Genomic DNA, 12,212 nt, shown 5'->3' with positions numbered 1-12,212 from the left:
AGAAGGCTTAGACTGGAAACTTGTAGCATATTCGTGTGTGATCTATTTTTGTCACATGGATGCTGAGAGAGTGGAATCAGTGCATTTATTTATAGATGTAGTTGCAGGCAGAAACCTGTTTTTCATGTTGGCCTCTTCCTCCTTTTTACTCAGTCAATTTATGTAAGGCACAGGTGAAAATATCAATATGTTTTATAGTCACCAGTTCCCCAGGTGTGTTCAGAAGGAATAAACTCTGTCACGTACCTCCAAGACATAATTATAGGTAGCCAGGCTGGTAAGTTACTTTAAAAAAAATCCGAAAGCAACAGTAACATGATACTTTTTATTAGGAGCACTAAAATGTCACAAGGTAATGACCACACTTTTTTAATTCTCTAGAAAGTTGGAAGGTTGGAAAGGGAGTAAAAACTGTTTCAAGGCATGATGGAAATGCTTTTGGTTCACAGTTTCAGACAAGAAACATTATGGAAAATTAATGAGTTAGTTTCTACTAGGTGCAAAAGAGTTTTCAAGTTGTATAAAGGACTACTTAGATGGATTAAGGGTGGTAATTCCACTTTAAAATTATAATTGCCTGTACTAATTTGTTTCTCTTGTTTACATTTCAAATAAAAACCTCAGTAAATGAGAGGGCAGAAAAAGAATGCAATGGTGCTTATATTGGCCAGATAGTAGGCTAATTTATGTGGTGTCTCCAGAGCCAAATGTCTCATGCAAGGGTGCACAAATGTGTGTGTGTGTGTGTGTGTGTGAGAGAGAGAGAGAGAGATGAGCCCCAAGGCTGTTTTTGCAGACCTTGCCCATGTCCAGATTCCCCCAGACCTTCCTCTGTAAAATACAGTGGTACCCCGGGATACGAATGCGCCGCCTTACGAAATTTCCGGGTTACGAAAAAAATCCAATTAAAAAAACTGTTCCGGGTTACGAAGGTTTTTTCGGGTTACGAAAAATTTTTTGGTGCTTTTCGGCGCTATTTCACACGAAATCGCGGCTTTTCCCCATTAGCGCCAATGGGTTTTTCGGCTTGCGAAGTATTCCGAGTTACGAAAGCGGCGGCGGAACGAATTAATTTCGTAACCCGGGGTACCACTGTAAGGCTGAATTGTCTGTCCTGGAAACCTTTAAATAAATTAACTCCCTCCCTCCCCATATACTGTTAAGCATCAAGTAAGGCTCCTTTTTCAAAACCAGAAGTGCATTGCAGGCAGGGACGTAGCCAAGGGAGGGGTTCTTGGGATCCGGACCCCCCCTTCCATTAGATAAAATGAATGGTGCGTGCTGCCGCGCCGCCGCACCCAAGCCCTATTATAATGGTGGCACTTAGTCTGGACCCCCCCTTCCCAAAATCCTGGCTACGTCCCTGTTGTAGGTCACATCTGAATTCCTCTCTCCTTCTTTTAATTATTAGCGGCAGAAAATTGGCCCCCAGATCAACTGAAATTGCCTCCTCCTAATCTAAAGTAGAAAGCCAGTGTGATATACTGGGTTGAGCATTGGACTATGACTGGTGATTCCATGGCTAAGTGGGGATTCAGACCCACTGGGTGACCTTGGGCAACTCATACTCTCTCAGCCTCAGAGTAAGGCAAAGGCAAAGACCCTTTCAATCAAATCTTGCCAAGAAAACCCCATGATAGGTTTGCCTTAGGGTCCCCCAGCACAGCAACTCTAAAGTAATGTTACTTATGTGGCCCATCTGTCGTACCTGGTCTGTAGTGGTGGCAGCTGCAAACTTTTCACGCAGTGGGTGTAATAAGAATTTTCCAATTCTGCCTGAGTTTTGTGACCATAAATGTTAAATATGGAGAAGAAAGAAAGAGGGGGGAAATGCTGCTGATGTACCACTGAAGCAATTTAAAGAAAAAGTTTGCATTCACTGCTCACCCTGTCTTTGATAGAAAAAATATTAAATTATGCTGTTTTGAAATTACTAATCGGTTACGTTTAAATACCTTTAAAATGATGGCTAGTGTGAGCATGCCATCTGGATATTTAGTACTGCTTGTTCTCTTATGATATGAAATATGTGACTAACCAGAACTTAGACTTAGGAGCCCTGGTGGTGCAGTGGTTAAATGCCTGTACTGCAGCCATTCACTCGAAACCACAAGGTTGCGAGTTCAAGACCAGCAAAAGGGCCCAAGCTCGACTCAGGCTTGCATCCTTCCGAGGAGGGAGCTAAAATGAGTACCCAGACTGTTGGGGGCAAATTAGCTTACTTACTAATTAGCTTACTTGCTGTTCACCGCTATGATCTTTGGAATAGCGGTATATAAATAAAACAAATTAATTAAATTAATTAATTAATTAGACTGCACCTTTTCAAAAGAATTTGTTACTTTGATCATCCAAAAAGTCATTACATGTTAACTTGCTAGATTGTTACTGTTACATATTATTATTACGGTCACTACTAACACCACTGAAAAATACAGGCCAATGCTCTCTATCCCACGTTTCTGATAGTCATAATTCTGAGTAGGCTACCCTGCCTGGACACTTCTTCCCTCACTCTCACAAGTACAGCACATCAGACAATATGTCTGCCATATGCAGTGCACACAGCTACTTCAGGTAGGTGTGCAGAAGCATTCACTCACTCCATCCCTCTTTCTTCACCATCTCACTTTCTCACAGATTATTATTCCAAATTAGATGGACCTTCAAGGCATGCAAAAAACGCCAACATCACCCCGCACACACTCTTATAGTTCATGCTAACCCAGCCAGTTCAGTGCATGCCCTGTGCCATTGTTTGATGCAGCCAGCCTGGTAAGGCAACCTGCTGTGCCGGTTTTGGTTGGAATAGAGGAAGGTAGAGAAGGCAGGCTAAGGTTTTAATTTAAAAAAAAAATCCAAATAACACAATATGCCTAGGCTTGTGTTTTCTGTGCTTTCAATGTGTTTCTTATCTTTCCTCCTACCCTCCTTTTATCTTGCTGACTTTTGCGCTCCTCACTAGTTAGTTGCACCACATTCAGATAGAGGCAGCACAAGGCAGTTACCCAGTCCGTTACTGAAAAAGATTTCCAGAACTAATTACATGTAACTTGTTGTTTCCAAGTTCTGAAATATGCTGAACTGGTTTGTAGGTTAATTTTTGATATGACTGCAGTTTTAAACTGGATGAAATTTAGCATTATTTCTTCTTTTCACAGGCTGAAGCAAGACTTGCAGCAAAACGTGCAGCACGAGCTGAAGCACGAGAAATCCGGATGAAGGAACTTGAGAGGCAACAAAAGGAAGTATGTTAAAGGATGCTTAATTGTGTGCTTCCATTGTCCTTCGTGTTTTGAGTCCAAAAATTATTTTGCATTTGTAACTAAAGTGCAGAAATGGTCTTCCATGACCCTTTATTACTGATGGTTGCAAGAATTCTCTTCAAAGATCTGAAAGCAATGAAGTGTGTGGCAATGTTGTAACTTAACCTCTCATTGTAGTAATATAGCATAGAACAGGATGAGACCAGAATTAAAACGTATACATTGATTATTGCCTCTTATAATATTATGAAGCTAACAAAATGTATACAGAGTGGTGAATGTGACTCTTCAGGGAATGCAATTTCTACTTCTTGTTTTGATTCTCAATCACTTGTCAGTGAAAGGAAATTCTAAGCAGTGTTCTCCACCTAGAAGTGGAATTGTTCTACATCTTCCTCTTTGACCACCAGAGAACTATTACTCCCTTGGTTTATATTACGCTTTCTCAGTTGGATGAAGGAATGGTCAAAACCTGCATGCTTCCTTGGGGAATGAAAACTAGAAGAACATGTGTCAAGCCTATGCACAACACTAGCACTGATGTCTGATTTGATGCTGACAGTGGTTTACAAGAGCACTGACTATTTTTATCTGCATCTTGGTATTTGATCAGTGAGCAATATTTGGAAAGCAACCTCTTTGTAGGCTTCAGTCACAAATAGAAAGTATAACTGGTGTGTTGAAGAGCTTTTCTGCTACAACAGTTGCTTCTATTAAAGTAGAATAGTCCTTTGTTGGCTTAGCCAGGAGGTTTACATGTCTGGGAGAGTATTTATATCCGCCTGCTGTGTCAGTCATGAGTAATAGGATTTCCTAAACAGCATTACCAACAAACCATAGTAAATAAATATCCTGGCCCTTGCTGTGAAGATGCCCATCATATTTATAATGTAAGTGTATGATTTTGTTACAAGAGCACTTCAGGTCTCTAACAGCTTCCTACTTTCTACATTCAGAACCTGTTTTCAGTGTTCTGTGTATTCCAATGTATTATCAGTTTCACTGAGCCATATGGAAACAAAAGGAGAATAGACAAAACATCGATTCCCCACCCTCCAATCAGGATTAATCTTAACTGATACAAAATAATAATTATGGTAAAATCCAAATGTACAATGACTAAAAAAAAGTGAAGTCTTACTATTTCTAAGATTACTATACCCACAGTTGGAAAATAGAAATTTAACAGGCAGAGATTCACAAATAAACTGTTTAGTTTAAAAGAACATTTTGTCTTAATTTGGTCAGAACTCAGTCATAATATAACTATTTCTAAAGTAGCCAGCTGGGTTCTTCAACTGTTGTGTCAGTTCATAGAAATGACACTAGGATTATTGACCCAGTTATCCTTTTATAGACCCAAATCACACATTTAGAAGATGTAGTATATTTCTGTGCCTGAAAGAAAAATGGTCTATTCAGGGTTTCAGACAGTTTAGACTAGAAACCATGGATTCTTTGACACTATCCATTTATAGCATTATGATTCCACCTTAACTACCATGAATGCATCTTATGCAGCCCTGTTTGAAAAACCATAGAACAGACTGTTTGAAAAGCCGTGTCTCCCCATATAAACTTACCAGAGTTTTAAGATCATCAGGGGAAGGCTTTCTCTCAGTCCTGCCACCATCACAGAGTTGCTTGGTGAGGACATGAGAGAGGGCTTTCTCGGTGGCTGCTCCCTCTCTTTGGAATACCTTTCCATGGAAGGCTGGGCTGGCCCCCTCCCTGCTCTCATTTGGCTGGCAAGCAAAAACATTTTTATTTAAGCAAATGTTTTAATGCTTCAGCGGGGAAGGTTTTTAATATAGATTTATGTTTTATCTGTCTTTAACTTTTGTATGTTTTAAAATCAGTTTTATAGTGTTTTGATCTCGTGTTTTTAAAAATCTATTTAGACTTTTTTGTAAATGTTTTTAATGTGTTATGGAAGCCGCCTTGGGCCCTGCCCTGGGAAAAAGGTGGCATATAAACAAAACAAACAAACAAACAAACAAATATCCTCCTGCAGTTTGTAGTTTAGTCAGAGGCATCAGAGTAGAATTCTCTGGCTGAGGATTGGAAAGGCCCTCATCTACTAATCCCAGGATTCCATATGATGTTGCTGTGGCAGTGAAAGTGGAATAATAGTGTTAGAATTGGCCTAAATATCCAGGTCTGATTTGATTTTGGGAATAATTCAGTGCCAGCCCACTTGGATGGGAGATCATCAAGGAATATCCAGTGCTGTAGATTATATTTCAGAGGAAGGAAGTAGCAAAACTATATCTTGAATATTCCTTGCCTATAAAAATCCCGTGAAATTGATGCGGTCACTGTAAGTCAACAGGCAACTTGCAGGCTCATATGCACACGGACACAGATTAGGTAGTATAAAAGGGCACATTGCTGCTGTGATTGGTGCTCTTCCTACCCATTTTTAACCTTATAAAACTGTTTCTGCTTATTCCATAGTGCATTGAAGTGCTCATGATTGATTTTATTTCTATCCTGCCTTTCCCCCAGAACTACAGATGCCCATTGACATCTCTAACTTTCATGAATTTCCCCAATCCCCTTTTGAATCCATCCAAATTGGCAATCATTTCTGTGCCCTATGGCAGTGACTTTCACAGTTTAACTGTGCATTTGTGAGGAAGGACTTCCTTTTACCCATCCTGCATCTTCCACCATTTAGCCTTGGTGTTCTAGTTAGATGTGTGTGTGTGAGAGAGCGAGAACGAGAGAGAAGCTTCCCCTATCTTATTCCTCACCATGGATAATTTATACACCTCTATCATGTCTCCCCTTACTTGATTTTTTTTGGGAGGGAACCTGGCCGTATCATAACTTTCCTCATTGTTGATTTGTTCCCATAATCATTTTCACCATTCTGTCTCCTATCAGATGAATGCTTAATGCCTCCTAGCAAGAGTCAGAGCAACATTTTAATTTTATACAGTAGATTATGCTACTAATTAAATACACACCCAAAAACTGCTGAGGGATTCACAAGTGACTACTCAGTGACAAGACCCCCTTAGACAAATATTGATTAAAAGAATGTTAGAAAATCTCCTTAGTATTCCCAGAATGCATGGTTTTGCAAATTCAAAGCCTTTAATAATCTAATTTCTATTTGAGCAACTAAGATGACTTTAGTTGCACTGTTCATCAACTGTTTTGAGGAAAACACTATCCACATCATAAAGCCTTAATGGTATACTTTAAATACCTTGGAGTAAATGATTGACCTGCACTGGACAGTATCATAGGTTTCCCATAATGTCCTGATTACCTGTGATCAACAACTGAAACTGTGTCCAAATACAGTACAGCGCTGATAGCTTTGATACAGTTTCAGCTCACAGATCTGTCTCAAGTCCTCTAATTACTTCTTTTTCATTTCTACGGTATTGTACTCTCTCCCTGCCACTTCATAACATCAGTGGCCTAAATCAATGGGATTTATATCACTATTAATTTACCATTCAGCAATTGATTCACTGTGTCAACTGTAATTGGAATGAGAAGTTGGATTTATGTTAAAAATAAAAAAGCTTTGCTTCTCATATGTGTTACTAAGGCTGCATATCTTGATTACACTTGTTTAAATAATCCTGTAAACACAGCATGAGAGATTATTCACTAAAACTTAGTTTTAAAGATGTGTCCGTTAGATGTGTTTCAGGAAATTAAATCTGGAATAGTCATACTGTTTTAACACTATTGCCTTTAAGATGCGGTAAGGCGTGCTTGCTATGTCCACCTTTACAGTGACATGACAAGATTTTAAATCTTTTTGTTATAATGGGTTAAAGCTACAGGTCATTTTTCAAAGGTCACTAATCTGAAATGGAAGGGAAATAGTAATGCTCTGAAGAAAATCCCTCCCTGTTAGCTGAGGCAGCAAAAGCCTGCATGCTTCAAAGCATCTGCTCTTCACTAGTTACCTGCTGTCTTTGAGGTCACAGAGAAAACTAATCTATTAGAAGGTGTGTGCTGTTTCTCTAAGGAAAAATGAGAATTATCTTGCTACTGGACACGCTTCTTTTTTTTTTTTAAAGGATAAAGTATTTATATTCATCTCTCAGATCAAGAGGTATTAACTTTATTTCTGTTGCCCTTTCCTAATGTATCCTACTTTAAGTTGTATTTTATTTATAGATAAAGGTGGTAGTTTTGTAACTATATTAGAGTATGATTTGAATATATGAAGACCGCAGGAAACCTCTCATGTGGAAGGCAGAATGTGCAGATACAATTGTGATGCTGATACAAAAAATGGGACGTAGCAAGCAAGGTTGTCTTTTCTCTGGGTATCTTCAAGCTGTGTCATTATAATATGATGGCCCAGTTATGGCAGTGTAAAATAGGATCTTTTTGAGCAGTGATTTATGTAGAAGACGGGAGAGACTTGGAAGAGAATATCAATCTACCTGCCTGAAATTTTCAGGACATTATTTACATCTCATTCTGAGAAAAGTCCTAGAAGTTGTTGGTTTCTCTCTCTCTCTCCCTTCAGTGACAATTTGTGTTTTGTATTAGGATTGTGCAAGAGTTTTAAAAGCAAGTTTTTGATTCCACAGCTAGTTAAAGAAGGAAAATGTTGACTGTACATGTCAAGTAACAGAATTGGATTTAGTAAAGCTGCAATTTCCTTTTGATGGGGTTGAATAAAACCTGAATGAACGTCTTAAATTATTGATATATTATTTTGTATCAGAATAATGAGTTCCTAAACCTGGGCTACTTTCAGCTGGGGCCCACAACTCATCTGAAATGTCTGCAACCACTTGATTATGTGAAGAAATCTAAAATAAGATAGGCTTACGCGTATAATTTTTGTCACATGGGTATAAATATATCCTTCTAAACAGGGTAGGTGGTTGCAAAAGATGTAGGATTTGCTAAGTTGGCATGTCCCTGGAGAGTTCTCTAGCCTTGAATCCTGCTTTTGTCTCCTTCTACAAATTTGCCCTCTGTAAACTGACTCTCAACCAGGCAGGTGATAAAAACAGCCTGTGCAAGAGTACTGAGCACTACCTCTGACCCAGTTGTTGCCATATACAAAGATCCGCTCTCCCTGAAGCCGTGGCTGGTGCCACAGGATACCCATTTGGGCTATAGTAACATCACTGGGGGTGTGTACGGGGTGCAGGGGGTGCGGACCACAGCGGGTGACACCCCAGAAGCACGTGTGACACCTGGTCGGTCCCTGGGGCTCCTCCTCAGCCTTTCCTGGGAGCACACAGGTGCTCCCTGGGGGCGCATAGGGAAATTCTGGTTTTGTACACATGCTCCCGTGTGTGCCGGAAGTGCTGCCCCACACCATGACTGACCACACTGGGTGACACAAACCCTAGAAATGCCACTGCTGGGTTATATTAATTTCATCCCTCTCATCTCAAGCAACTTTTTGCTTCATCATCCACAGGTTCACCACCCAGTGAATAAGCTGGTGGAAGTTGCTAGGAAAGTGGAAGGAGGGAGGGACCTACTAAAGAGCTACAGTTGTCTCCAACATTTCTAGTTATCTGGCCCACATTATGTTTCATCATAAACAGAGATGTCCTAACTGTTTAAAACTAAACAGGTCTGGTTTGTGTCTTGAATGATGAACACCACTCTGATTTTTTAACAGGGATTTGTTGGTTCAGCCTCAACGTTCGTACTGCTTTGAATGGGAGGTATAGCTTGTAGACTGTCCAGAGCACTTTGCTTAAACGTTTGCTCCTTCTAGTACAATACCTTTGCTACTGAAGTAATTTTCCACAAAGAAATGCTTGAATTTCTGATCTTACTGTTAGCTATCTAAAGTAGAAAGGCTTAAAATGTGATTATGTAGCCTGATAAATATAGGCAACAGTAGGTTTTACACAGAGGTATGGATGGTATGCTTTGGACATAATTGTGTGTAACTAGAGGAGCTTCTTAGCCTGGCAAAATGCCTGTTGTATCATTTAGTGTGGTTTATTAAGAAATGGTAGGGTTGCTTTTCTCTCTTTTCCTCCCCACCCCATATGATAAAATTCTTAACAGAAACAAATCGTGCTTTTAACAAGTAGGTTTCCAGTTTAGTCTCCATAGTCATGTGTAATACATCAGAAATATATTTAGAAATGTTGTAAAGAGTTTGGTATAGTATGAATGCCTGCTTTATCTTGTATTGTGTGAACAATACAGCAAGATAAAGTACACCAGGCTTCACTAATCTTTATTTATTTATTTATTTATTTATGGTTGTGCTTTTTCATTTAATTTGAATTTGGGGTATGATTTAACAATCATTAACAGTAGCCACACTGATTAATTGTAGTGCAGACAGGATAGGAAATGTTGTGCAGATAGGAAATGGTGTATGGTTGTGCTGCTAAAGCTTCAACATGCACTAACAGATCTGCACAGCTGATAGCTATACCTATGCAGATCTGTCCCAGCCTAAATTACTAGCCTAAAGAATTTCAAGGGATGTGTAACATTGCTGGATCCTCTGCTTGGCTCTTAATACATTCAAGACTCATTCTACAATGATCTCTGTACAAGATAAAGGGTTCCCTGGAATTTTCCTTTGCCTCTTAAGGTAACAATTTCTTTCTCTCTCTCTTTTTTTGGGGGGGTGATGTTGGAGCAAAATCAGCCAAGCATCCAGTGGCACCATAAAGACTAACAGATTTAATTGCAGCATTGTTTTCATGGACTATAGCAGGTTTTGTTAGCCTTTAAGGATACACCGCTGACCTTTCAATGTGGTTTACTGGTACATTGGAACAGAGTCCTTTGTTTTACTGTACCTGCTGTAAACTCTTCTCTTTTCCTCATACGTTTCTCCTTTATTTCTTCTTTTCCTTCCCCTGTCCCTATAGATCTATCAGGTCCAAAAGGTAGGGTTTGCTGAACCTCTTGTGTGATTGCATGCACATTTTCTCTTGTATGAAGAGTCTTGATAGCACTTGAGAAATTAACCATCCTAAATATCTTTTGTTTTTGTTTTTTGAAATATATATTTAAGGCTTTTTGATTTCTGTTAATGCCTTAATTAGAACTGTGATGTTGATCCTCTTATGACCTGTTCTAATAGCAGCTTGTCCCACAGTTGATTTACTGTTATAATACTAAACCAGAAATCAAGTGAAGGATCCCACATGGAGGAATCAACAGCTTAAGATTTGTCTGCATTAGTTGCATTTTTTGTTATCACATTGCTTGTGCAAATTTTGCAAGTCTCTGATCTGCCACTGAATATACAAGCATGGCATGGGGATTGGAAAAATCTCTTGTGTGATGTATGGGTGTGATCTTATGTATGCATAAGAACAGGCCATCTAGATACACCTTACTTCAAATACTTAAGTAGTATATACTACAGAACAACACCAGCTTAATGCTTACAGAATGCATTACTTGACATTCTGTTACACCTGAGTGGCATAGTCCAAAGAGTAACTTTTTCCATCAAGTCATCAGGTAAAAGAAAACACCTTGTAGAATGAGCAGTTACAAATTGCAACTGCATTTGTTTATAACAACAACACTATATCTTGTGTGGCTGAAATTGTCTTGTCCTATACTAGAATAGCATTGCATAGAAATTAAACAGACTGTAATACACTGCAGACACTGAACAGTTACTGTCCCTTAACATATGGAGAAACTGCAGTATAGAAAGAGCACACTTGAAAATTCTGATTGGTTTGCTGAGTTCAACCATTCTCTATTGATGTTTTTTTTAAGTCATCAGAATTCATAATTATAACATTAAGATAATTATAAGACTGAAACTTTCTGCTTTGCACTTTGTCTCATAAGTCACAGAAAATTCGGATAATGAGGCTGCTTTTGCTTGGGAGATATTCTGCTCTTTTGCATGTTTTCACTGGATGACTTTGCTTACTAACGCTTCTTGAAAGTGTCAGAATGGCAGTAGAAATTAAGCTGTTTCTGAAGTGCTGTTCTTGTGTGCATTTTCTTGTTTGTTTTAGACTTGTGCTGTGTACAAGAAATTCCTTTTTGGAGATTTAGAGGTGATACTGGGGAGCTGTCATTGCCTGCAGTCTCACCATGGTCTCCTCTCAAACCAGTTTTGTGGGCTTCTGTAGTGCTTCACTTACCACTATGGATGGGGTTGGGGGAGAGCTGAAATCCATTCCCAGAATTTTACTGAACAGTGCTGCAAAAGAGGTGGTGTGCATGTGTGGTTGTCACCAGGTACATCAGATAGTGCTCAGTTTGGGCTGTACTGATAACCAGGAACATTCTTCTCTGCCTGCTTCTTTCTTGGCCCTGGAGTAGCTAAGAAAAAATTGGGTGAGTGAAAAGTTGTGTAACATATCCTATATATTCAAATTCCCATGCACAACATGATAATTGTTTGGCCCTCCAAGTGTTGTTCAAACACACCTCCCAGCATCCATTGTCACTGTACTGACCAGGGGAGCTGAGAGTTGCTGTCCAGCAACATCTGGAGAGCCAAACTATTTCCATTTCTGATATACTTTCCCATTTCAAGTTTGTTTTGTTGTGATGGTGATGGTGGTGATAGCAGCAGCAGCAACCTAGATTGAACGCACAAATCCATCACATTCAAGAATAATTTATAGCTCCTTCTGACTTGCTGTATATACTCAACTGTAAATTGAACTCATGTATAAGTCAAGGGCAGGTTTTGGGGCCAAAATGATGGATTTTCATCTGACCCATGGATAAGTTGAAGGTAAAACTTAGGGGCATGTAGTAAGGATCTAAAGCACAGGAAAATGGTGCCAAAGAACTTAGAAAATTCCAGCAGGGACAATTGTTCGTGTTCACACTAAAGACTCGATGGATGAGAGAATAAAGGTGGATCAGTGCGTTTTAGACTAAAATTTCTAGACTTATACATGAGTATATACAGTAGTCACTTTCTTCATTTACCTATATGGGACAATAGGAAACAAATGTAGTTGGACATTATGGAATGAAGTG

The 12,212-nt window shown here is 39.2% G+C and overlaps 1 protein-coding gene across 12 annotated transcripts in view; it reads left to right on the top strand.

The window, feature by feature from the left end:
• The window catches only part of LRRFIP1 (LRR binding FLII interacting protein 1), a 119,371-nt gene that overhangs the window by 48,079 nt on the left and 59,080 nt on the right, over nucleotides 1-12,212 (top strand). For 9 of the 12 annotated variants that reach the window (XM_042446769.1, XM_042446708.1, XM_042446727.1 and 6 more), the window contains exons 2-3: nucleotides 3,162-3,248; nucleotides 10,115-10,132. In XM_042446769.1, the coding sequence (XP_042302703.1) occupies nucleotides 3,162-3,248; nucleotides 10,115-10,132 (105 nt within the window). The remainder of the gene's footprint in view (nucleotides 1-3,161; nucleotides 3,249-10,114; nucleotides 10,133-12,212) is intronic. The other 3 variants (XM_042446776.1, XM_042446759.1, XM_042446752.1) reach the window with 1 other exon arrangement.

Source organism: Sceloporus undulatus, chromosome 1 (genome assembly GCF_019175285.1).
Source record: "Sceloporus undulatus isolate JIND9_A2432 ecotype Alabama chromosome 1, SceUnd_v1.1, whole genome shotgun sequence".
NCBI classification, from domain to species: domain Eukaryota; kingdom Metazoa; phylum Chordata; class Lepidosauria; order Squamata; family Phrynosomatidae; genus Sceloporus; species Sceloporus undulatus.
Note: the sequence above shows the minus strand (reverse complement) of the source record. Positions and strands in the feature narration are given on the sequence as shown.